The following is a 24,207-nucleotide window of genomic DNA, read 5'->3' as shown; positions in this document are numbered from 1 at the left end:
AGATCCTTAATATTTTTTGCCTGGGCTTTTGCAAGACTGTCCCTCCCAGTCCCTTGGCTTCCTATCTGCCACTTACTAAAAGATCCAAATCTGTGTTGTTGGATCCTCAAAACTATTCTTTCCGTAGAGGGGTGCTGTGTCAGTGCATATTCCAAGGAAAATGCGTACTTCAGGTATCCAGCTAGAATTTTTAGTTTTTATGTCAAGCTATTGTGTAAGATCAAAGACACTGCTGAGAGAGCTGTTAGTCTGTATAAAGAATATGTGGCAGTCAGACGACGAGCCTGTGACCAAGGAAATAGGCCGTGGCAGCACACTGCACTTGCGTTCTAGAACGATGCTGTCCAATCCTGTAACAGGGTCCTGCTCAAACACACATCACAGTGTTTTACATGCTGAGTACATGCTCTGAGTGGATATCTTCCAATGGTTCTCTGACTTCGTTGGCTTCAGAACTACAGTGCGAAGACATGATAGCAAAATTATCTTATCTCTGGGTACTTATGATGCTGGCTCTGTGTACATGACTGAAGATTGCAAGTTTTTGAAGCTCTCTGAATAACTTTCAAGTTAATCAACAAAGTGCAAGTAAATTTAAAAAGTGTCTACGGCTCACTCCATCAGCCGTTGGAAAGTTTGGTGTGCTGCTGACGAGTTAAAGGGTGTTGAAAGCTCCAGCTAAGGGGCGCCTGGGTGGCTCAGTCGTTAAGCGTCTGCCTTTGGCTCAGGTCATGATCCCAGGGTCCTGGGATCGAGCCCCACATTGGGCTCCCTGCTCGGCAGGAAGCCTGCTTCTCCCTCTCCCACACCCCCTGCCTGTGTTCCCTCTCTCGCTGTCTCTCTGTCAAGTAAATAAAGAAAAAATCTTTAAAAAAAAAAAAGTTTAAAAGGAAAAAACTCCAGTTAAGTCCTTCTGAAAGAGAGAAACATGGTCCTGGAGGTGAAGCAAACAAGCATCCTTTACTTTTTCTTCATGGAAAAGGCAAATGAAAAGGAGTCACAGAAGTCATAGATGGCCAATACACTGAGGGAAAATGTGCAATTTCAGCTATAAACCAGCAAGTGCAAATCAAACAAGGGAATGACACTTTCTGCCTGTGAAACTAGCAGAGATTTAAAAGGACAGTAATACTCAAGAGCTCTTGAGGGTGAGAGGCTTCCATAGTGGGAAGGGCAAACTAATTCAATCCTTCTGGAAGGAGTGTTCAGTAGCTATCTTCTAGGAATCAAATGTAAGAAAATAATGCAAGGTGCGATTTATGTCTGAAGACATTTGTAAAAATTACGCTCTAAATATCCATTGATGGGGTGCCTGGGTGGCTCAGTCGGTTAAGAGTCAGCCTTCGGCTCAGGTCATGATCCCAAGGTCCTCGGATCGAGTTCTGCATCAGGCTGGCTGCTCAGCCTCTGCCCCTGGCTTGTGCTCTCTCTCACTCACTCTCTTTCTCTCAAAATAAATAAAATCTTTTTTTTTTTTTTTAAGATTTTCTTTCTTTATTTGACACAGAGAGCACAGGCAGGTGGGCCGAGGGAGAGGGAGAAGCAGGCTCCCTGCTGAGCCCGGCGCCTGATGATGCGGGTGCTCCATTCCAGGCGGCTGGGATCATGACCTGAGCAGAAAGCAGACCCTTAACGGACTGAGCCACCCAGGCGCCCCAAAATAAAATCTTAAAAAAAAAAAAAATACACACTGATAGCAAAACAGTTGAATTATGAGATACCTCCAGCCACAATATCATGCAACTGAATCACTGGAAAACAAAGCTATATATAAGCATTTAGGGATGTAGCATATATTCAGCGAAAAGAGGATACAAAAGTGCTTTGATGTCGATTATGAGTTTTAAAGTTTTCGGATAACTATATAAACCCCTGTAATTTGAAAGAACCATGCCCAGGTGAACTCCATTTGTGTGCCAAGCATGTGACCTGGGCAAGTCCCTCACGCCTTTCAGAGCCGGTTCTCTCCTGCGTAAAATGGCGATAATACCAAACGGGGCTGTCGTGGAGATTAAATGGGATCGCTCTCTAGAAAGGTGCCGGGCCCGTGAGCAGGGACGCAGCGTTCCTTCCCTTGCCCTCGAGGGCACGACTTCCCGCACCGTGGGGAAGGCTGCCACCAGAGATCAGCCCCAGGCTCGCCATCTGCCTGCGCGAGGGAAACGAGTTAAAGCGTCAGGCTTTCCCGCTGAGCCCGCTCCCGCCCAGCCGGCTGGCTGCGGTTCTCGCCCCTTCCCGGCGGCCTCCGGGCGGCGGCCAGAGCTTCGAATCCAAACAGTGCCGGGACGGGGTGTGGCCCACACGGCGCCTCTGGCGCGGGGCGGGGCGGGGCGGGGCGGGGCGGGGCGGGGCGGCCCTCCAGGCTCGGGCGAGACCCGGCGCCGGCGCAGACAGCGACCCCACCGCCAGTCGGAGAGCGAGCGTTTCCCACGCCCAGCGCGCGAGCCCGAGCCCCGAGCCCCGGCGCGCCGGGACCCAGTGCGCGCTCGCGGCTCGCCGCCAGGGGGCGGGGCTTGGCGAGGAGCGACGGGTCAGGGCGCCAATCGCGGGGCTGCTCCGCCTTCGGGCTCGGTTTGAAATTCCGCGGTGACCTAACGGCTCGCGGAGCCGCGGCTTGAAGCAAGACAGCCGGTGCTTGTGGGAGGTTGCTGCGCCCAGCCCCGCGCGGAGGAGGTTTGGGGCCTCGACGGCCGGCTGCCTGGAGCGTCCGCCATGAGGAGAAGGTGCGGGCTGCGGGAGAGTCGAGGGGACGCGGGAGGGAGCGACCCCCGTCCCGGGTGCGGGGCCCCCGAGGCGGCCCGGGCCGCGGGTGGTATGTCAGCCCGCGCCGAGTGAGGCCCGGGCGCGGCCGGCAGGTTTGGGGAGCGCCGAGCTGGCGCCCGGGCCGAGCGCCCCGGTGCGGCGGAGACAAGGCCTGCCGGGCACCGGCCCCGGCGGCCGCGGGCTCCCGAGGCTCCCGAGGCCCGGACGCGCCGCGATGTCCGCGAGCCCCGCCCGCCTCCCAGGTGCTGCCTCTTGGCACCTGCGGCCTGTTCTAAGCCCTGCGTCTTTTGTGGCCCGGTTCCTCGCTTCCGTTTAAATAAGGCCGTCACCGGTTCCATTTATCCGTGTCTTCCGCGGGGCCGGGCTGCAGTGCTCACGTTTTACCTGACTCGGACAGATAGCCGGCTTTCCTTGCCAGTTCAGGAGCTCCGTCGAGGAATTCCTCTCCGGTGGTTTTCACGACTCCCCCGGCCGTGCGGGGGAAGGGGCGGCCGACTTGAAGTAGGGGCCAGACTCGCCGCACCGACTGTCACCTGTCTCACCCCTTGTCCCCTCGATTTTCCCTCCGTCGCACTTACTGCCATTTAGTGGAAGGTTTGCTTATTTATCACCTTTCTTTCGCTCTCACAAGGTCAGCTCCAAAGGGGCAGGGATGTCAGTTTTGTTCTAACATAAGGATAATACCAGGGCATAGGGCTCTTGTGTTAAAATGTCTTGTGATAAAAACGTTAACCCTACTTTCTGAAAGGGGCGGGTGAGGCACCGTGATGATTCATTATTAGTTTGTAGTTATTGGTCAGACTGATCGCTCTATGGCTGTAGAATGTTCTTCCTGCCATAATTACTAATGCCTGTCGTTCTTTTTCAAGTGCTTGCCTTCCGGAGAATGGGAATTGAGTACAAATCGTGGTACCATTGGAAAAAACGGCCAGGGTTTTAAAAAATACAATAAAGCTGTTATTTTTTTAAAAATCTGCCACACAGTCTGCAGTGTTTTTTGGTTTGTGACTTAACTGAGAAACTTGGCCATGTTTACTAATTTAGCCAAATTGCTTTTACAGAATTAAATGACGTGAGATTTGTAGATCTCAGAGCCAGTTAAAACCAAAACAAATGTCTGTACAGCAAATGGACCGCTAGCCTCCAGCAGATAAATGGGCCACTAACTAAAAGCAGTATGCACACTATTGTTATAATGTAAAAGTTAACCATCCCTTGGATTTCATTACTTGAACAAATCTTATTGGGCCTGTTGCAAAATGGGTGTTTGGAATTACAAATCTTCTAGAGACCCTTCTCACTCGTGTACTGTTTTCAAAGAATTAAAAAATGTTCCACCCTTCACAACATTCATACTATTTCTTATATCACCCTGAAACCTCTTTCTTTTTTTTTTTTTTTTTTTTAAGATTGATTGATTTATTTCAGAGAGAGAGCACGAGAGGGAAGAGGGTCAGAGGGAGAAGCAGACTCCCCGCTGAGCAGGGAGCCCGACATGGGGCTCGATCCCAGGACCCTGGGATCATGACCCAAACCGAAGGCAGACACAACCGACTGAGCCACCCAGGCGCCCCAAGATTTGCTTATTTATCATTTTTCTTTTACTATTAGAATGTAAACTCCAAAAGGGCAGGGATGTCAATTTTGTTCAGTGCTGAATCCCCAACACTTAGAATGCACCCTATATGTAATAAACATTCAGTAGTATTTTTGAATGAATAACTAGATGTTTCAAAAAGTTGTATGATCGTAAGATGCCTCAGTACATTCTCTGTGCGTAATAATTCTCTTGATGCAATTACATGCCGCCTGTAAGTAGATAATTTCCCTAAAAGTACAAATTTGAGATTTTTATTCTTCTAACACATCACCAAAAAGCCGAGGATACCTAGAAAAATACTTCCCAAGGACACAAGCGGTTGTAGAAAGGTCCAATTTTCCCAGTCTCTTGAAACTAAGTCACTGGACTGGAAAAGATCTCAAATGAATGATTTCGTGTGGCAGAGAGTGTGATGGGTTTTGGTATATTCACAGAGTTGTGCAATTATCACCACAGCCAGTTTTGGAACATTCTCATCATCCCTTCAAAAAGCCCATACCCATTAGAGGTCAGTCCCTTTCCCCACCTTCCTCCCTCCCCACACCCCAGCCCCACAGAACTACTGATCTACTTCTGTTTCTTATACATTTGCCTATTCTGGATATTTCATATAAATGGAATCCTATGATACATTGTCATTTGTGACTGGCTTCTTTCCCTTGGTGTAGTGTTTTCCAGGTTTATTGCCAGATGACATTCCATTGGATAGGTATATCACATTTACCTGTTCATTAGTGGATGGCCGTTTTGGGTTGTCTCTGCTTTTTGGCTGTTATAAATATGTATTTGAGTTTTGTGTGGACATGTTTTCATTTCTCTTGGGTAAATACCTAAGGAATGGAATATCTGGGTTATATGGTAACTCTGTGTTCAACTGAGGAACTGCTAGACTGTTTTTCGAGTAGGCTTCACCATTTTTACATTCCCACCAGCAGTGTATGGGGGCTTGCCGTTTCTCCACATCCTTGTCAACACTTATTACTGTTTTGTTTTGTTTTTTTAACTGTCTTTTGTATTATAGCCATCTTGGTGCCTGTGAAGTGGTATCTCTCTGTGGTTTTGATTTGCATTTCACTAGTGATGTTCAGTGTGTTTTCACATGCTTATTGGCCATTCTATATCTTCTTTGGAGAGATGTCTATTCAGATTCTTTTCCCGTGTGCTAGATTTTATGCTTCAGAAAAGTGATCACTTTACCCTCTGAATGTGTTACAGAGCTAGGCAGCACTGCTTTTAAATCTGTCAATATGTGAGAGCTTATAAACTGAAGGTAGCTGGAAGTTAGAGGCATAATGAGCCTTTGGCAGGAACTCAGGGCCATTCATTTTACATTTATTGAACACTTGCTGTGCATTAGGGTCTGGTAAAATGAAGATGGATAAGATCTGGCAGTCCTTGCCCTTGAGTCTATGGTCTACAGGGTGGATGGGGGAGGTTGGGGGGAGAAGTGACTGTGAGGAATCCACAGCTGTCCAGAGAAGGTGATGGCAGGTGGAAGTTAATGTACAGAAGCATGACATTATCAGCAACTGAGAGCTACACCTGGCTGAGTGAGGGGCATGTCCAGGAAATGCTCAGAAGGTCAGTTGGCTGGAGTCTTAAGGAGTGAGCTGGTGAGAGAGATTAAGAGACAAACCTGAAGAGAGGTTTTAGAAAGCCTTTTCTTTGAAAGTGGTTGAAGTGTTTCCTGAGGGCAATGGGAAATTGTGAAGGGAGTAGTTCAGTAGAGGCCTGATTGGATTTTGTTTTCCAGAGAACCTCGCTGCCCTAGCTGTGCCGAGTGGCCAGGGTGGGGTGGGCCAGACTGGAAGAGACTCTAGAGCGCTCCCTCGAGTATTGCCCCTCAGAGCAGCGCCCCAGGCTGGTCTGGCTCAATGCCTGGGCTTTTGCATTCAGATTGAATATTGACCAAGATGAGATCTTGTAGTTGTTTGTTTTTTTTTTTAAGATTTTATTCATTTATTTGAGAGAGTGAGGTTGAGCACAAAGGGAGAGTGAGAGGGAGAAGCCCACTCCCCGCTGAGCAGGGAGCCCGATGTGGGGCTCGATCCCAGGCCCCTGGGATCATGACCTGAGCTGAAGGCAGACGCTTAACGACTGAGCCACCCAGGCGCCCCGGATAGGCAACCTTTAAATTGGGATTTCGGGCGCCTGGGTGGCTCAGTTGGTTAAACGACTGCCTTCGGCTCAGGTCATGATCCTGGAGTCCCGGAATCGAGTCCCACGTCGGGCTCCCTGCTCAGCAGGGAGTCTGCCTCTCCCTCTGACCCTCTTCCCTCTCTTGCTCTCTCTCAAATAAATAAATAAAATCTTAAAAATAAATAAATAAATAAATTGGGATTTCTTGGCTAGAGAAATGTCTTAGATGTGAAAATATTCTTGGAGATCTAGGCTGGTGACTCATAGAACCACTGAATACTCGGAGGCACAAAGGGGGCCAATGAGAGCCTTGAGCCCCCTCGTTTGTGGATAGCACACGAAGAGCTTAAGTGACTTGTTCTAGGCCTCACTGCTAACTGGTGGCAAAGCACATCCACCTTCTCTGGTGCCAGAGCAGTGTCTTTGTTAGCCATTTGTATCTAAGAAAGGAGAGAAAATTTCTCTATTTTTTGAATGTTATGTGAAGCAGACTAATGGTTATCATTTTTAAAGTAACCTTTTTTTTTTTAAGATAAAATACAAGGTGCCTAGTTAAATTTGTATCAGATAAACAATTTTTTAAAATAAACTTTTTGTAACTGAAGACTAACATATAGAAATGTGCATAAATCCAAGTCCCAACTCAATTTTCACAAAGTCAGCACACACCTATGTAACCAGTGCCCCGTGTATCCCTGCCCAGTCACCACCTCCCAGGACAATGGCAACCACCATTCTGACTGCTGAAAGCATACCTTGGTTTTGCCTGTGTTTGAATTTTATATAAACGGAATCACATAGTGATATATGCTTGCTTGTCTTGCTTGTTTCACTTAAACTGTTTTTCCTTTTCTTCCCCAACATTTTTTTTGTTTTTTCCACATTAGTTTTGTTTTACCCCCCTCTTTTTTTTTTTTTATTTATTTGAGAGAGAGAGTGCATGGATGAGTGTGGGGAGGGGCAGAAGGAGAGAGAGAATCTCAAGCAGACTCCATCCTGAGCCAGGAGCCTGAGGCAGGGCTTGATCTCACAACCCTGAGATCATGACCCTAGCTGAAATCAAGCGTCTGAGCCACCTAAAGGGCCTCTTACCTCCTTTTTTTTTTTTTTTTTTTATCGTTTAGATTTGAGGTATAATTAACATACGGTAAAATTAACTCATTTTACATGTATATTTTGAAGTTTGGTCATTGCATACAGTTAGGTAATCACCGTCAAGATCTAGGACCATTCCATCACCATAAAAAAAAAGTTCCCTTGTGCCTTTCTGCAGTTGATCTGCTCTGGTCCCAGGCTTTCTTTCACTGTAGTTTTTTTTCCTAGAATTTCATAAAATGAAATCCTATAGTATGTAGTCTTTTTGCATTTGATTTCTTTCATTTAGCATAGTTCACCATCATGTTTCTGAGACTTATTCATGTGGTGTGTTCATTGCTGTATTATTCCATGGTAGGAATGTACTGTTTATTCTGTTGGTGGACATCTGGGTTGTTTCTACTCTTATGCTATTAGGAGTAGTGCTGCCCTGACCCTCCTGTGCGTGTCTTTACCACGTGCATGTTCGGTTCTGCTGCACCCACGCGCATGTAAAAGTGGAACTGCGAGGTTTGGCTTCAGTAGATGCTGCCAGCAGGTTTCAAAGTGGTTGTACCAGTTTCCACTCCAGACCAGAAGTATATGAAAGTCCTGGTTTTTCTGTACCCTCACCAACACTTGATGTTTGTCGTTTGTAATTTTAGCCATTCTGTAAGTCGGTAGTTGTAACTTAAGAACAACAAAATTGTAATGAGTTGCCGGCTGTTTTATAGGAGCAAGGTCTTGTGTTAGGTGGGAGTTTATTTTGTGTGGCTTATCTTTCCTTTTTAAGTAATCTCTATCTCTACACCCAGAGTGGGGCTCGAACTCACAGTCCTGAGATCAAGAGTCCTATGTTTTGCTGACTAAGCCAGCCAGGCGCCCCAGTCTGTTTTTCTTTTATAATTCTGTATTGTACTGCCATAGGTAGAATTGTTGATGAAAGTCCTGATTCTGAGTATTATTGAGAGGATTGACTTTCCGGGGCACCTGGGTGGCTCAGTTGGTTGAGCATACGACTCTTGATCTCAGCTCAGGTGTTGATCTTGGGGTATGGGTTCAAGCCCCTCGTTGGGTTCCACGCTGGGTGTGGAGCCTACTTGAAGAAGAAGATTGAGTTTCCACAGTTCAAGGTGATACTGAATTTTGCTTTGCCAGTGTTGTGGTGTTTTGGAAAAGAGCTGTTAAAGCTGAATGCTTGTTTTCAATTTGTTTTATCCTGAGGCCACTGAGAAAGGAGTCTGTTTAGTTTGTGTAAATACTGCTTTTAGTCTGGGGGCAGTGGCTCATGTTCCTGGACTCTCTTTTGCTTTTCAGTGAGGTGCTGGCAGAGGAGTCAATAGTATGTCTCCAGAAAGCTCTGAATCACCTTCGGGAAATCTGGGAATTAATTGGGATTCCAGAGGACCAGCGGTTACAAAGAACTGAGGTTGTAAAGAAGCATATCAAGGTAAGTGAGTCGTACTGGTCTGTTTGCAGCGGGACAGCAGTACGGATACTGGTGTCCCATTGGAGATGGTTGGCGAAGTGCCACTGGAGTGTCACAGGCTCTTCCTGGTTTTGTTTCTATTTAAGTCCTTTCTTAAGAATTTGTAATTATGAAGGTTTTGGTGTTGTTGGTTTGGGGTTTTTTTCCCATTGGCCCCAAACTTTTATGGGACTGTTTTCTCTCTTGTAGGACCTCCTGGATATGATGATTGCTGAAGAGGAAAGCCTGAAAGAAAGGCTCATCAAAAGCATTTCCATCTGTCAAAAAGAGCTGAATACCCTGTGCAGCGAGTTACACGTCGAGCCATTTCAGGTACATGGTGGGGCCTTGGGGGCTCCTGCTTGGTCTGAGATTTAGGAAGGAACTCTGACTTGGGGCTGCAGATGGAAGATTTCCTTTTAGAATCTTGGCCATAAAAAGTGGGCAGAATTTGCCACCTAGTTAATTAGTTCCAGCAACTTTCACTTAGGTAAAGAGTTGCCCTGTTGAGAGGTGGGACAGCTAATAAGTGTTACAATCCTTTGATCAAAAACAGCTTCCTCTTGCCATCATTTTGCAGGGCATATAACTTTTTTTTTTTTTTTTAACTCTAGGGAAAAGCTAGGTATAGATGGTACTATGCTATCCTTTCTCCTAAAGAAAATGAAAGGCACTACCTAGGAAGCAAAAGTGACTGGTGATATAAGGGAAAGTTACCAAAAGACCTGCCTTTGTGGGTTTTTTCATACCCAGTAGTTGTATACCACTGAACCAGCCAGAATGGCTACTTGAAAGGAAATGTCTCAAGAGCTGGAGTGTCTGGAGAGCATAGTCAAATTCAGAGCATGCAGCATTATCTGTGTATCAGGCTGAGAGGTTGCTGTTTGGTGGTCCAGCACAAGGCAGGGCTTGAATGAAGACACCAACGAGGATGAAATGAGTAACAAATAGGATAGCGGGTCCAAAATAGGTCCTTGGGGAGGACCAGTAAAAATTGTGTTGGGATCATAAAAATGGAAACCAACGTGGAGCTTGGGAAGGTAATTCAATAGCTGTGAATGTAGAGCCAGCACAGGATGGCTATAGGATTCTTGGGTCCCTCTCTCTGTTACAGCAAGAACTACCTGGGTATCTAGATGGAGTCAGCCTAGGAGGGAGTTTCTTCTTTCCTTTTCCTTTTCCTTTTCATTTCCTTCCCTATCTTTCCTTCCTTTCAAAAGATTTTATTTATTTATTTGAGAGAGAAAGCACAAGCGGGGCGGGGGGCGCAGAGGGAGAGGGAGAAGAAGCAGACTCCCTGCTGAGCAGGGAGCCTGATTCAGGACTCGATCCCAGGGCCCTGGGATCATGACCTGAGCCGAAGGCAGACGCTTAACGACTGAGCCATACCTGGCAGCCAAGAGCAATGAGATAGATCATGACATTAGTGGAATTTCCTGGAATCTACAGAAATGGCATATATATCATTGATTTTAGACAAATAGTTTCTTTAGTCATTTTCTTTTAACTTTCAGTGTGAAATTAGGTGAGAAGTTAGATAAACAGTGATATATCTCCCTTAAATTATATGACAGTCTTTATTAGTTCATGAATGTTGAATAAAATTGTGTAAATTTTTAAGTCCGATAACTGCCACTTTTTTTCCTCTTGTTAATCAGTTGGAGTAGAGCAAGGACTATTGATTTTTATTGGTTAGGTGGTATTCTTAGGATTATTAGGATGAGCATCATGTTTTGAATTAGATATACTATGCTGTAGCTAACTCAAAGCAAGCTTTCCAAGCACTCTTCACCTCTTGCAAAAGTGTCCTGGTACCTTTCCTTATTCGAGGCCTTTCTTAGGGAACCCTGTTTGTGCCATATTTTTTTGGCCATAAGTTGACATATTTGTAAGTTTAACTTAAAAGTCTGTCATCCTAGGGGCGCCTGGGTGGCTCAGTCAGTTAAGTGTCTGCCTTTGGCTGAGGTGATGATCCCAGAGTCCTGGGATTGAGTCCCTTGTCAGGCTGCCTGCTCAGCGGAGGTCTGCTTCTCCCTCTGCCCTTCACCTGGGCTCGCTCTCTCAAATAAATAAAATCTTAAGAACAAAACAAAAAAAAGTCCTGTCATCCTAGCCCTCTTCCATTGTCCTTCTCTTCATTTGAAGAGATCCACTTGGAACCTTCTCACAATAGTACATTGTCTCCTGCAGGAAGAAGGAGAGACGACCATCTTGCAGCTAGAAAAGGATTTGCGCACTCAGGTAGAACTGATGCGAAAACAGAAAAAGGAACGAAAACAGGAACTCAAACTACTTCAAGAACAAGATCAAGAGCTGTGTGAGATTCTTTGCATGCCCCACTATGGCATCGACAGCACCTCAGTTCCCAGCTTAGAAGAGCTGAGCCAATTTAGACAGCACGTGGCCTCATTGAGGGAAACAAAGGTAAGCACTTGCATTCATACTTCCTAAAAGTCGGTTTTGACTTTCCTGTAGGTAGGTACTGGTAATCATTTTATTTTATAGGCGTCTAGACATGAGGAGTTTGTCAACATAAAGAGACAGATCATCCTGTGTATGGAGGAATTAGATCACACCCCAGACACAAGCTTTGAAAGAGATGTGGTGTGTGAAGATGAAGATGCCTTTTGTTTATCTCTGGAGAATATTGCAACACTACAAAAGTTGCTTCGGCAGGTAATGACTGCTCACATTATGGCCTGGGATCTCCATAGTGTCCAGAAATTTGAAAAAACTGACAGTTTTGTCCTTCTGGCTTAAATAAGCCAGTTTACGTAAGTTAAAAGAATGAGGGAGGATAAAGATAGTAAATAATGTATAACCTCAGGGAGTTTTTTGTCTTTTTTTTTTTTTAACAAAAAAATGTATTTGTGGCTCTAAGAATGGAATTGAAATCTTGGATGAAATACTATTAGTCACGTGAATTGGCTTAGTATTTAATTTTTTTAATAATCTGAATCCTAATTCTTGGGGCTTGAGATCCTACCATAATGGCAGCCATACAGTTTGTGTTCAGAAGTCATGAAAACATACTTCTTCACAATCTAGTAAAAGTGCTTCTTCTCTCTGTGGGTCCAGACATTTCTTTGCGGGAAGCCACAGGGCTGGCCTTCTTTGTGCTGCTCTCTGCCATAACCATTGGCTCTCCTTGCTACAGCTGGAAATGAGAAAATCACAAAATGAAGCAGTGTGTGAGGGTCTGCGAGCTCAGATCCGAGAGCTCTGGGACAGGTTGCAGATACCTGAAGAAGAGAGAGAAGCTGTGGCCACGGTTATGACTGGGTCAAAGGCCAAGGTCAGGAAAGCGGTAAGAAATCCAATGGGCACTGGGTCAGCAGTCTCTACGAGTGTCAAGTGTATTGTCTTCAACAGTGTCTGCCTCAAGCAAGCCTGTTTTTTGTTTTGTTTTAAAGATTTATTTGAGAGAGAGCGTGTGCACAGAGTGTGCAAGAACACGAGCGGGGTCGGGGGTGGAGGGAGAGAAGCAGACTACCCGCCGAGCAGGGAGCCCGATGCGGGGCTCGATCCCAGGACCCCAGGATCATGACCTGAGCCGAAGGCAGTCGCTTAACCGACTGAGCCGCCCCGGCGCCCTGCGAACCTGTCTTTAAGGCCAGTGTTCGACAAGGATGGCTGTAGCCTGCCCATCTTCTGTCCTTTGTGTACATTTCTTAGGTTTCTGGCTCCCAGGATATCAGCGTTATAAAAAGTGTTGACTGGGGCACCTGGGTGGTTCAGTGGGTTGGGTGTCCAGCTGTTGAGTTTGGCTCAGGTCATGATCTCAGGGTCGTAGGATCAAGCCCCACGCCCAGCTTGGAGCCTGCTTGGTATTCTCTCCCTCTCTGCCATTCTGTGCGCGGGCATGCACACTCTCCCTTAAAAAAAAAAAAAAAAAGTGTTGATTTACCTCTGTGGCTTTGTGTTGTAATTTTATTTAAACGTTTTGGGGGGGCTTTTGAACTTTTGTATTCCTATGTGAAAGTAAATGTATGGCAAGCACCTTTACCAGGTCTCTTTGTTACAGCTGCAATTGGAAGTGGATCGGTTGGAAGAACTGAAGACACAAAACATGAAGAAAGTGATTGAGGCAATTCGAGTGGAGCTGGCTCAGTACTGGGACCAGTGTTTCTACAGCCAGGAGCAGAGACAGGCTTTTGCCCCCTACTATGCGGGTTTGTACACAAGCAGAGGTCTTCCTGAGGGCAGACGTTCACCAGCACGTATTTCCTCTACCAAACAGATACAGCTGCCTTTTCAAGCCCTGTAGCATAAATTGCCATTCCTGTATAATTAACATTTGCAAAAGCCACTAGGAAATAAAGGGCCTCTTGATTTCTGAAGTAGTAAATCACTGTAGCCTGTAGTTGCGAGGCTCAAGTCTGTCAGGTGCTTACTCCACGCCAGGTGCAGTGTTAGACCCTTAACACTATTATCTCAGTTAATCCTCACCTCAAGAGAGGAGGACATGAAGGCACATAAATGTTCAGCAGCTGCACTCAGAGGCACACAGCAGGTCAACAGCAGAGCCCATGTTTGAGCCCGTGGAATCCATCCCCAAGAGCTCAACGGAATTCGAGTCTGACCTGAACGGAGTATAAAGATGAGATTGTACTAAGTTTTTAGACATCTTCTGTGAGCAGGATGGAAAGGAAGACTGTGAAGGAAACCTAGAACAAGGCAAGAGGTGACACAGAACTTTGAGAATCTTCATCATCGGAACCTACACCCTAGCCCCTACTCCCTACTCGCCCCAGACTGATCATGTGACAGAGCTGGCTTTATCATCCACAATATATACTTAATTATGTGTCACTTGTACTATGAGGAATAAAAACTGATTTCCATCTTGGGAGGATGAGGGTTAGGGATTAGTAAATTGGGATACTAAACACTAGAGGGATTTTTTAAAACTTCTGGACCTGTATCTTGCAGAGGACTACACGGAAAATCTGCTCCAGCTCCATGATGCTGAGATCGTGCGGTTAAGAAACTACTATGAGGTTCACAAAGAACTCTTTGAAGGTGTCCAGAAGTGGGAAGAAAGCTGGAGACTTTTCTTGGAGTTTGAGGTACCACCCTAGCTTCTGTTTCCCTAGAGTGCAATCAAGGGTTAAGGCCTGCCCTGCAGAGTCAGAATCCACTCTCCTTTGCTCTTTACCAGGTTTCTAATACCCTGTCTTCATCACTAAGTTTCTGAGTTACTGCTAACCCATCTGTGTTTGCAGAGCTCATCGGTGGAAGCCTAAATTAATGCCTTCAGTAAGGTAGAATTCTTGTGTAAAGAAGTCCAGAGGTAGAGCGTGCAGGGCAGGTCCGGCTGTTCTGCAGTCAGCGGTGTCCCAGGCTTCTCCAGCCCAGAAGGGGTGGACCCTATCCTCAGGTTCAAGGTAGCTCTAGAGCTCCCACTGTTGAGCTTCAAGCACTGCCCCTCTAGCCCCTCTGAGGGCTCTTCCCAGTCCCTCTGCTTGCACACCACACCAGCTGCCAGTGAGGCTGGGGGAGCTTCCGCCACAGATAAATTCAGGTTCCCCGGACAAAGGAAGGAGAGGGCGGATGTGGGGGCAGGCAGTTATTATTTGCTATCATTCCAACTTCTGTCTTCTTAGAAAGTTGCCTGGGTATTAGGGCACATTTGTATAGTCTGAATTCCTTTTCTTCTGACAGACTTGGCACTCACAGCTTTCCTCAGAGCTTTTCTGAGCCTCAGGGCTGGGACTTGGGTGAGCCAGACGAGACATGCAGGGCACATGGAGACTCCTCAGAGCTTGAAAGGGGCCATTAGTCGGGCGCCTGGGTGGCTCAGTTGGTTGAGCAACTGCCTTCGGCTCAGGTCATGATCCTGGAGTCCCGGGATCGAGTCCCACATCGGGCTCTCTGCTCGGCAGGGAGTCTGCTTCTCCCTCTGACCCTCTTCCCTCTCGTGCTATCTCTCATTCTCTCTCTCTCTCTCAAATAAATAAATAAGATCTTTAAAAAAAAAAAAAAAGAAAGGGGCCATTAGAGAATCTGAGTTCAACTCCTTCAAGGTTACAGGAGGGAAACGAGAACTCAAATGGAGAGACCTGTGTGAGATCTCAACAGCTGTTTAAGAATAGATGTCCTACTGTTACTCCTTAACTTGTGGTTGAAAGCAAGAGGGAAGGGTAGTAAATGTCAGTAAAGAGCCAGATAAGTAAGTCTTGTGGACATGCCAGTATTTAAGGAAAAATAAAAGCATTACCATCCCCTGTAGTTAGTGTTTATGGGCAGTTAGCAATCAAGTGGTTTGGAAGGGGGAACAATTTCTTTACAAGCTTTGCCCCCAAATTGTCAAGATTGTTTCTAAAGTTTTCTGATGATCTCCAATTTTTGAGTGTATAAATCTAACTTATATGCACAAATTAACATGCTTAAATTACTGTTCTGGTAAACTGTGTACATGATACAGTAACAAAAAACAGAAGAGGAAGCCTAACACTTTACATGTTTACTTGCCTATTTTGTGTTAATTTCATAAAAAACGGATTATAAACCACCTAACTGGGCACATTTAAGCTGCACTGTCAATATGCTAGAAGTGGGTGGGCAAGTAGGGGTGCCACCACCAAGCCCTCCCAAGTGTAGACCTCTCCCTTGTCCCTCCACATACATTCCCTACAGATGACAAGTCATCTTTGACATCTGAACCAAGGAAGGGAGCCAGTGACATTGTGCATTACATATTAAAGACTATCTTTTATTTTTTTTAAGATTTTATTTATTTATTTGAGAGAGGGAGAGAACCACAGGGAGAGGCGAGGGAGAAGCAGACTCCCTGCTGAGCCAGGAGTCTCAAGCAGGGCTCAATCCCAGGACCCCGTGATCATGACCTGAGCCGAAGGCAGATGCTTAACCCACTGAGCCACCCAGGTGCCCCCTCTCTTGCTTTTAGATTAAGAAGGAAACCATAGTTTTCTTATTCGCCAGTGGATGATCTTGCATACGCCTGTGGTGCTCACACCCCACTCTCCTGTCTTAGGACACCACCATTTCTCACGCTGACAGTGGATGGGAATGCAAAACTCTCTTGAGTCTCCTTAGTATGTATCAGTTTATGAGAGCAAGGAATCTTAGCAGTAGTTACTAGTCTGATCATCTCAGGGCTTACTCTAATTAAAAGGTATTTTTTACAGAGAAAAGCTTCAGATCCAAGTCGCTTTACAAACCGTGGAGGAAATCTTCTAAAAGAAGAAAAGCAACGAGCCAAGCTTCAAAAAACGCTCCCCAAGGTAACATCGCCACTAAGAGTTTTTGGTGCTTGGCTACAAAATACCTTACTTTTTGTATAGCCTTTGCTTTCAATTATCTTGCCCCAGAACTGTCTTCTTTTCCAAAGCTTAGGCAAGGATGGTGAGTATATACCGAGCCTTCCTGGTGTAAGCACCTGAATATCAAGGTTTCTTAGCTTTCTAGGGCTGCCATAGCCAAGTGCCACAGACTTGGGGGGCTTCAACAACAGAGATTTATTTTTTCACAGTTCTAGAGGCTAGAAGTCTGAGATCAAAATATCAGTAGGGCTGGTTTCTTCGGAGGCCTCTCTCTCGACTCGTGGATGACTTGCCTTCTCCCTGTATCTTCACATGGCCTTCCTTCCGTCTGCATCTGTGTCCAGATTTTCTCTTAACAAAGCCACCAGTCACGATGGATTAGGACTCACCTGAATGACCTCATTTCCCCCCCCCCCAAATGACTTCAACTTCATTAGCTGTATGTCCAAATAAAGCCACATTCTGGGGTACTGGGGGAGTTAGGACTTAAACATGAATTTGGGGAGGACACAATTCAGCCTATAACATAAGGCAAGCTTTTGAGAAAGTGCTGTGGGCTTCATTACTATTTTTTTTTTAAAGATTTTATTCATTTATTAGAGAGAGAGTGTGCAGGGTGGTGGGGCGGAGGGAGGGAGAAGCAGACTCCCCACTGAGCAGGGAGCCCGACACAGGACCCGGAGATCATGACCCAAGCCAAAGGCAGACGCCCAACTGACTGAGCCACCCAGGCGCCCCTACTGTTGTCCATTTTAATAGTAGTAGTAATTGTTAGCATTTACTAAGTGCCAGATACTGTTGCCAAGTGCTTTCCATTTGTTAATTCATTTAGTTGTCACAACATCCTTATGAGGTTGGAATCATTTCCATTTTTATAGATGAGGAAATGCCCTGGGAACTTCAGTAACTTGCCCACCTTTTCATAGCCAATAAGAGGTAGAGTCCAGATCGGAACCCGGATAGTGGTGCTCTTAACCCACACTGCCTATTTCATGTTGTTCGTCTTCCCCTGCTGCTGCCTCCAGCTTTAGGCACCAAAACCCTAGTTAGACTCTGGGTTCTTGCCTTTTCCCACCTTCTTGTGTGTTATGAATGAACCATTACTAGGCTTTACTTTCTGGTCACTCTGACCTGTACCCACATGGGTCCAGCAACTTGACGTTCAGCTCATGGTCTCTGGGGTGGGGTCCTCCTTTGGGAGAATCATTTCATTCGAGCTTCATACCAAAGATTTGAAGTAATTAGCATGTCCTTGTCTATGATCCCAGTTGGAAGAGGAGTTGAAGGCACGGATTGAAATGTGGGAACAGGAGCATTCGAAGGCATTTGTGGTGAATGGGCAGAAATTCATGGAGTACGTGATGGAGCAATGGGAGATGCATCGACTGGAGAAGGAGCGAGCCAAGCAAGAAAGAGTGAGCGAGCACAGTGGGGGCCAAAGGGATGGGAATGTGAGCAGCCCAGGGTCTCTGCGAGGGATGAGGGGTGGCTGAAGAGGTCGCCCTGGGTACAGGGACTGGGCACTTGATTTCTGGCCCTGCTTCTGTCCCATCTCAGGCCTGTTCCCTTCCTGAGATTTATCGCTGTTGCTTCTGACTTCCACACAGCAACTCAAGAACAAGAAGCAGACAGAGACAGAGATGCTCTATGGCAGTGCTCCCCGAACCCCTAACAAGCGGCGAGGACTGGCACCCAACACACCGGGCAAAGTGCGCAAGGTGAACATGAGGCTTTGTGAACCACTCTTTACGAGGGGCTGTTGAGGCTAGGGCTCTTGGCCACCTCTTGCCTCCTGCCCTACAGATGGGAGAGGGTTTGGGGGCCTTCCGGTTTGGGTTCCTCTAAAAGTATGAATGGAAGAGTATACTTAGCCCCAGCAGCAACTCAATAATGACAGTCATGGAGCTGTCAGCTCGGATGTGTGCTTGCTGTTGAGGTCTTGGGTTAAACTCAGGGGAGACCATGCTGCCAACAGTCTGTTAATGATGATGACCTTCAGCGGTTCATCCTGGAATTCCAACAAGTGACCGTGGTATTCTGTGAAAGACTTTCATGTTTATTAAATGGAATATTCAGTACTGCTCAATCTCTGGAGCAGGAAATTGGGGAGGATTTTAACCTTTTCTTTGACAAATGAAGTAGAGCGTTATTTCCCTTCTCTTTCCTCAGCTCGTACTTTCTAACACATAGATAGTTAAAGAATCACCTGCAGGGGCGCCCGGCTGGCTCAGTCAGTAGAGCGTGTGACTCTCGATCCAGGGACCAGGAGTTCAAGCCCCATGCTGGGGCTAGAGGTTACTTAAAGAAAAAAAAAAAAAATCACCTGCAATAAACTCCAAGAGGACCACTGAGAATATTTGTTTTTCCTGATTTTAAGAAAGCTTTTAAATAATGTATTTTTACAAAATAGAGATTACATATAATTTGGATTTCTGCCTTTTCCCTACTTGGTATTGGTTGTGATTTTTTTTCATAGCATCAAACATTCTTCAAATGCACACTCATTATTAGCTGTACATTCTATCCTCTTGACATGCTGTCATTTATTAAACTAGCTCCCTGTTGTTATATAGTTTTTAAAGATTTTAAAGATTCATTATCTTAAAGACTCTGCATGCCCATGCTCAAGGCGGGGATAGAGGCAGCGGGAGAGGGAGAGAATCCCAAGCAGGCTCCATTCCCAGCACAGAGCCCAGCCCGGGGCTTGATCCCACAACCCTGAGAACACGACTTGAGCCGTAATCGAGAGTCAGACACTCAACTGACTGAGCCATCCAGGTGCCCCTACCTAGAGTTTATTATTTTTTTTAAGTTTAGTTTTATTGAGTAAAATTGGCACATAAAGTGTATGCGTTCATAAGTTTTGACATATGTATACACCGTGAAGCCACCACCACAGTCAAGCCTGTGAACACAGCCGTGGCACGCAGAGTTTCCTCCTGCAGCTTCGTGTTCCCTTTGCTCCCTCACAGCAGCCACGGACTTGCTGTCACCACTGACTAGTTGGCATTTTCTCACATTTTATATACGTGCAAGTATACAGTATGTATTCCTTCATGGTCTGGCTTCTTTCATGTAGCATAGTTTTTGTGAGATTCATCTACGTGGCTGCATATGTAATAGGTCACTCCTTTTTAACGGGGGCCAGTATTCCATTGCATGACTTGACCACGATTTGCTTATGTGCCTGTGGATGGACGTTTGGCTTGTTTGTGGTGTTTGGGCTATTACGCATAAAGCGGCTGTATTTGTACATTGGTCTTTGGCTATCTGCTTTCATTTACCTTGTATAAATATCTAATTTGATAGATTTAGAAACAAAATGGCTGTACCATTTTATAGTTCAATCCAGATAGAAATCGGCTTTGAACACTTAGCACAGGTTTCCTCAAAGCTCTTAACCATGGAAACCCATCTTAGACTGTTCCCTATATTCCTTTCTCTCTAGTGCAGGGATGGGCTGCTGAGCATGTTAAATATGTTCTGTCCTTCTGTCTCCTTAGCTGAACACCACCACCACGTCCAACGCTACGGCCAACAGCAGCATTCGGCCGGTCTTCGGGGGGACAGTCTACCGTTCGCCCGTGTCTCGACTCCCACCTTCTGGCAGCAAGGTTAGTATGTTCTGCGTACAAGGACATCACCAACACAGCTCCAGCCTATTTAGGGGCCCCACTGGCTTGTTCCAGTTTCTAAGATCCCTGGATTCAATTTTCACTGAGATGCTGAGAGTAAGCTAGCTTATCTGTCAAAAACAAAAAAAAAAGAAGAAAAATGGTCATTCTGAACCCCAGTAGTATCACGGGAATCACTGGGATGTAATTCTGTGGGCTCAGTTCAAAGCCTGGTCTTCAGCTGCTGCTGAGTGAGGTCCGACGACCCTGGTCCACGAGACAGTCGGGTACACTCACATAAGGAGAGGTAGGGAATATGGGCTAAATGCGTCTTCCAAGTATTTTACAGACTGGGCTCAAGAGAGGTACTTTGCAAACCATTAAGAATTCATATATTTTTTTTAAACCACAAGTAGAGACATGAATAATATAAAGACATTATTAGCCTTTGGCCACTTGCTCGCGCAGACGTGCGTGTGTGCGGGTATGTGTGGTCATTATGAGCAATGATGCATGGACTTCTCTCTTTTCTTTGCAGCCAGTCACCACTTCCACTTGTTCGGGGAAAAAAACACCCCGTGCTGGGAGGCATGGAGCCAACAAGGAGAACCTGGAGCTCAATGGCAGCATCCTGAGCGGTGGGTACCCCGCCTTGGCCCCCCTCCAGCGCAACTTCAGCATTAATTCTGTTGCCAGCACCTATTCTGAGTTTGCGGTAATTCACCTTTTCTAATATCTACCAGTCTCTGGGGAGCACACAGTTGGGGCAGAGCGGGTTTCTTCCCCAGGGCACCCAGACGATTAGGACAGTTCTTTGGAGGCTGAGAATCCCTTTCCTGCCTTGACCGTGGCATGGGGTCGGGTGGTTTAAGGGGATATATGAGAAGGAAGTTGGCAGTAGCAACTCGACATTTAACCTGGATCCTTCTGCTTAAGAAATACCATTCCCTGGCTGCAGGAGGTGACCCTTCTGATCACTGCCCTGGTGCTCTCTTGGTGGAGTTCTTGGTAATTGTCTTAATTCTTTGTCCTTAGAAGGATCCGTCCCTCTCTGACAGCTCCACTGTTGGGCTTCAGGTCTGTATGGCAATCCCTGCATGTCCCATGTCCGTTTTCCAAACTCATCTGTCACATCTGCTGGCTTAATTCCCATCTGGGCACGGAGCTACACTAACCAATCTCAGCTGTACTATCACAGAACGTTTTTTTACAAAGGAAGGAGTTCCTAACGCAGAAATCAAAAATACTTTCTGGTTTAAGTCCCAACGGCCTAACCGGCTGATTAACACCTGTTCAGACTTGAATTGGATTCTCAGCCCTACCTAAAGTCAGGCAAAGTTTTTTTTATGATGCATTTCACACCAGAAGACCTTCACCCTCCCCAATTGTGACATCAGAGGCCTCCAATGTGCTGGAAAGAAGAGAGGCCCCATCACGTGGGGAGGGGAGCCCCAGCTGTGTGCTATCATGAGGTTCTTGGCCTGTGTGCTGATTATTTCCTGGAGTATATGCCTTACTAACCCCCTGGGGCTGAACTGCCAACTTTCTGTCTACTGTGAGCTAGCCACTGCTTATTTCCTTGCCTCTACCTGTTTCTACCACATTGAGCTGCTCAAGCATACATGCGGCTCTGAAAAAGTGATTTTTTTTTCCACTCTTCAGTTCCTACTAACCTACTCCATCTTCACTAACAAACACGTAACTGCAGTGCCCTTTACTTAACAATGTGTGCTCTCTCTTCTCTGTGTCTCCCCTCCCTGTATTGAGAGGGGAGGCTGCTCCTCCCCCTTGGGAGCCATGGTGCCAACTCTCTTGCTGCTGCAGACGGGGAATGGGGCAGGTGCCCAAGGCTGGAGCTCGTAAACTAGCTTCATACTATGGCACTTTTTTCAAATTACATGATTGGTATGGCTTTATTTACAGAAGTGTGTCACTCTGGCTAGCTGACTGCTGGACAGAGGGTCCCGCTTTCTCTTGCTTGCTTAGCCAAGCCCCGTGTCATCCACTTGGGGCTTAAATGTACCTGCTTATCTTTATGGCAAGGCCTAGGGAGGGAGGTTCATCTGGTTTGGGTTGCTCTGGCTGGTAGACTCCGCCAGGCAGTACCAAAGCCAGCAGACTAACCTCTACTAACACTAACCTCTCTTACTCAGTGGTCATTCGTGCTTTATCTTCTTCTATTCCATGTGCTCCAGCATGAGATCAAATCACCAGCAGGTTACAAGGCCCTCAGCCCCAGGGATTGGTAGATAGATGGTCTGGCCCACTGCTTTATAAAGGGCTCAAAAGACCAAAGGTTGTTGCCTGCCTAGCTTGATAACTCCAGAGAGTACTTTGTGAAGTGTAAGGGATTTCTCTTCTGTGAGGTTTTAACAGAATGTACTGGCTAAGGGAAGGGGTCCAGGGTCACCATGTGCACATGCTTCCTCTGTGACTAATAGAATGGTGCTCAGAGTCTCTCATCTGATGTTCCTAACATGACCTGTGCTGGAGAGGGACCTGGGGCTCGGAGGAACACAACGCCCGTGCACACGAGGGCGGGGCATGTGGGAGGGGGGCTGTACTGCCACTGACAGTGTTTATTTTTCAACAGCGAGAACTTTCAAAGGCTTCCAAATCTGATGCTACTTCTCGAATTCTCAATTCGACCAACATCCAGTCCTGAGAAGCCCTGATCAGTCAGCTGCTGTGGCTTCCTGTGCTTAGACTAGATCTGATTATACAGGGGGGGATCTTTCTTGAGTTTAGGTGTGCTTGAAAATCTGGTTCCACTGCCACGGGCCTAACGACAGAAGTGAATGAGAGGCACAGATGAAAATCCATCTCTGATGGATGGTTTAGTGGGTCTTCAACAACTTGATTTTGTTTTGACCCAAGAAATACATTAAGACTTAGTTGATAGCGGTAAGTGCAAATTTTAGCAGATGGAACCTGATTTCTTTGCCCCATCATTCTACTTGCTGAAGCACGGTCAAGGGCTTGTTGTATGTCACCGTTGTGTAGGAAAATGACTGTGCCCGTCCTGGGGGCATGGGACAGGAAGTAATGTTGGCTCGTACCCTTAGAATTAGTAATTGACACTTTTTTTGCTTAGGGATGTTCCATGAATGCTCTAGCTGTGAGAGCTTTTTGCTCTCACCTAAAGATCTGTCTCCACCACACAGGATAGCCTTCCTCCTGATGAGGATGTCTGTGTCAGAAGGTGAGATGGCCTGACCTACTGCCAAAGAGGTGACAGGGAGGCTGGGAGCTCCTTTGTTCAGTTGTGTACAGTTATGTAGTTACATAGTGCAATGCCCTCTGTGGGGATATGTGTGTATGAACACACATGCTTACCTGAACTCTGGTTCTGTAATTTTCTCTGGGTCGAGGCCCCCCGCCCTGTGCCCACTGTGCCGGAGTTCATCTGGCCCCTGCAGTTGGCAGTCACTTTGGGAGGCGGTCGGGCCATTTCTGTCCCGGAGATCTGGAACTTTGCACATATCAGTACTGGGCAGTTGTTCCTGCTACAGCGTCCACATCCTCACCTGCTCTATCAATCACTACTGCTCTCCCCGAAGCACTATTTATTCTCACTCTGCCTGCGCCAGTACGACTGTCAGCACGTTCGATGGTTCTTGAAAGCGTAGCAGCACAGGTTGGTTCTGTGTCCGCCATCCTGCTTAGACGTATACAGGTCCTGTTTTTAAATATAAATATATTCTTGAAAATAAATTAATGTGTATACTTACGTTTCAAAAAGATGCATGGTGGTGTTTTTTCTTTTTTTCCCCAAATCACTTTTTGGTCAGTTTGGTCTGTGGAAAACAGAGAAGACTAAATAAACATACAAGAAATGTTTAGTCAGGAGTGTGATTTTTATATTCTTTTATGCACTTATTTCTAAGTTAAAAATATTTATTTTGAAGGGTGCCTGGGTGGCTCAGTTGGTTGGGCGACTGCCTTCGGCTCAGGTCATGATCCTGGAGTCCCGGGATTGAGTCCCACATCGGGCTCCCTGCTCAGCGGGGAGTCTGCTTCTCCCTCTGACCCTCCCGCCTCTCATGCTCTATCTCATTCTCTCTCAAATTTTATTTTTATTTTTTTTAAAGATTTATTTATTTTGAGAAAAAATCCCAACTCCTGATATATAAAGGGGCTGAAGTCATCTTAGGAAATTTCTGGCTGCATTGTTGTCTGCCCTTAACAGGATTAGCTTTTATAGGGTGAGGTTGCCTGGCCCTTTGGTTTCTTAACAGCCTTTATTTTGATTAGAAAATACAC

General features: G+C 46.2%; 1 protein-coding gene across 5 annotated transcripts; it reads left to right on the top strand.

The window, feature by feature from the left end:
* The first annotated feature begins 2,426 nt into the window (after positions 1 to 2,426).
* PRC1 (protein regulator of cytokinesis 1) lies at positions 2,427 to 23,786 on the top strand. Of its 5 annotated transcripts, none has more exons than XM_073882237.1 (15): positions 2,427 to 2,723; positions 8,894 to 9,026; positions 9,255 to 9,377; positions 11,235 to 11,468; positions 11,550 to 11,720; positions 12,202 to 12,351; positions 13,069 to 13,216; positions 13,977 to 14,113; positions 16,196 to 16,291; positions 17,599 to 17,745; positions 17,938 to 18,048; positions 19,834 to 19,944; positions 20,483 to 20,659; positions 20,983 to 21,021; positions 22,538 to 23,786. In XM_073882237.1, exons 1-15 carry the CDS (start codon positions 2,713 to 2,715, stop codon positions 22,607 to 22,609), a joined length of 1,860 nt encoding a protein of 619 aa, XP_073738338.1. In that variant the 5' UTR covers positions 2,427 to 2,712; the 3' UTR covers positions 22,610 to 23,786. The 5 variants fall into 5 exon arrangements, with proteins under 5 accessions (XP_073738338.1, XP_025749094.1, XP_025749095.1 ...); XM_025893309.2 differs by having other exon boundaries at positions 20,980 to 21,021; XM_073882238.1 differs by having other exon boundaries at positions 2,429 to 2,723; positions 20,483 to 20,582; positions 20,980 to 21,021.
* Positions 23,787 to 24,207: the final 421 nt, after the last annotated feature.

Source organism: Callorhinus ursinus, unplaced genomic scaffold (genome assembly GCF_003265705.2).
Source record: "Callorhinus ursinus isolate GAN/ISIS: 27379988/994484 unplaced genomic scaffold, GSC_fseal_2.0 scaffold45, whole genome shotgun sequence".
Classification (NCBI taxonomy): domain Eukaryota; kingdom Metazoa; phylum Chordata; class Mammalia; order Carnivora; family Otariidae; genus Callorhinus; species Callorhinus ursinus.
Note: the sequence above shows the minus strand (reverse complement) of the source record. Positions and strands in the feature narration are given on the sequence as shown.

Coding starts and splice junctions, on each gene's coding strand:
- PRC1 (XM_025893309.2), top strand. Junction 9,027..9,254: donor TTGTAAAGAAGCATATCAAG/GTAAGTGAGTCG, acceptor TCTCTCTTGTAG/GACCTCCTGGATATGATGAT. Junction 14,114..16,195: donor GACTTTTCTTGGAGTTTGAG/GTACCACCCTAG, acceptor TATTTTTTACAG/AGAAAAGCTTCAGATCCAAG.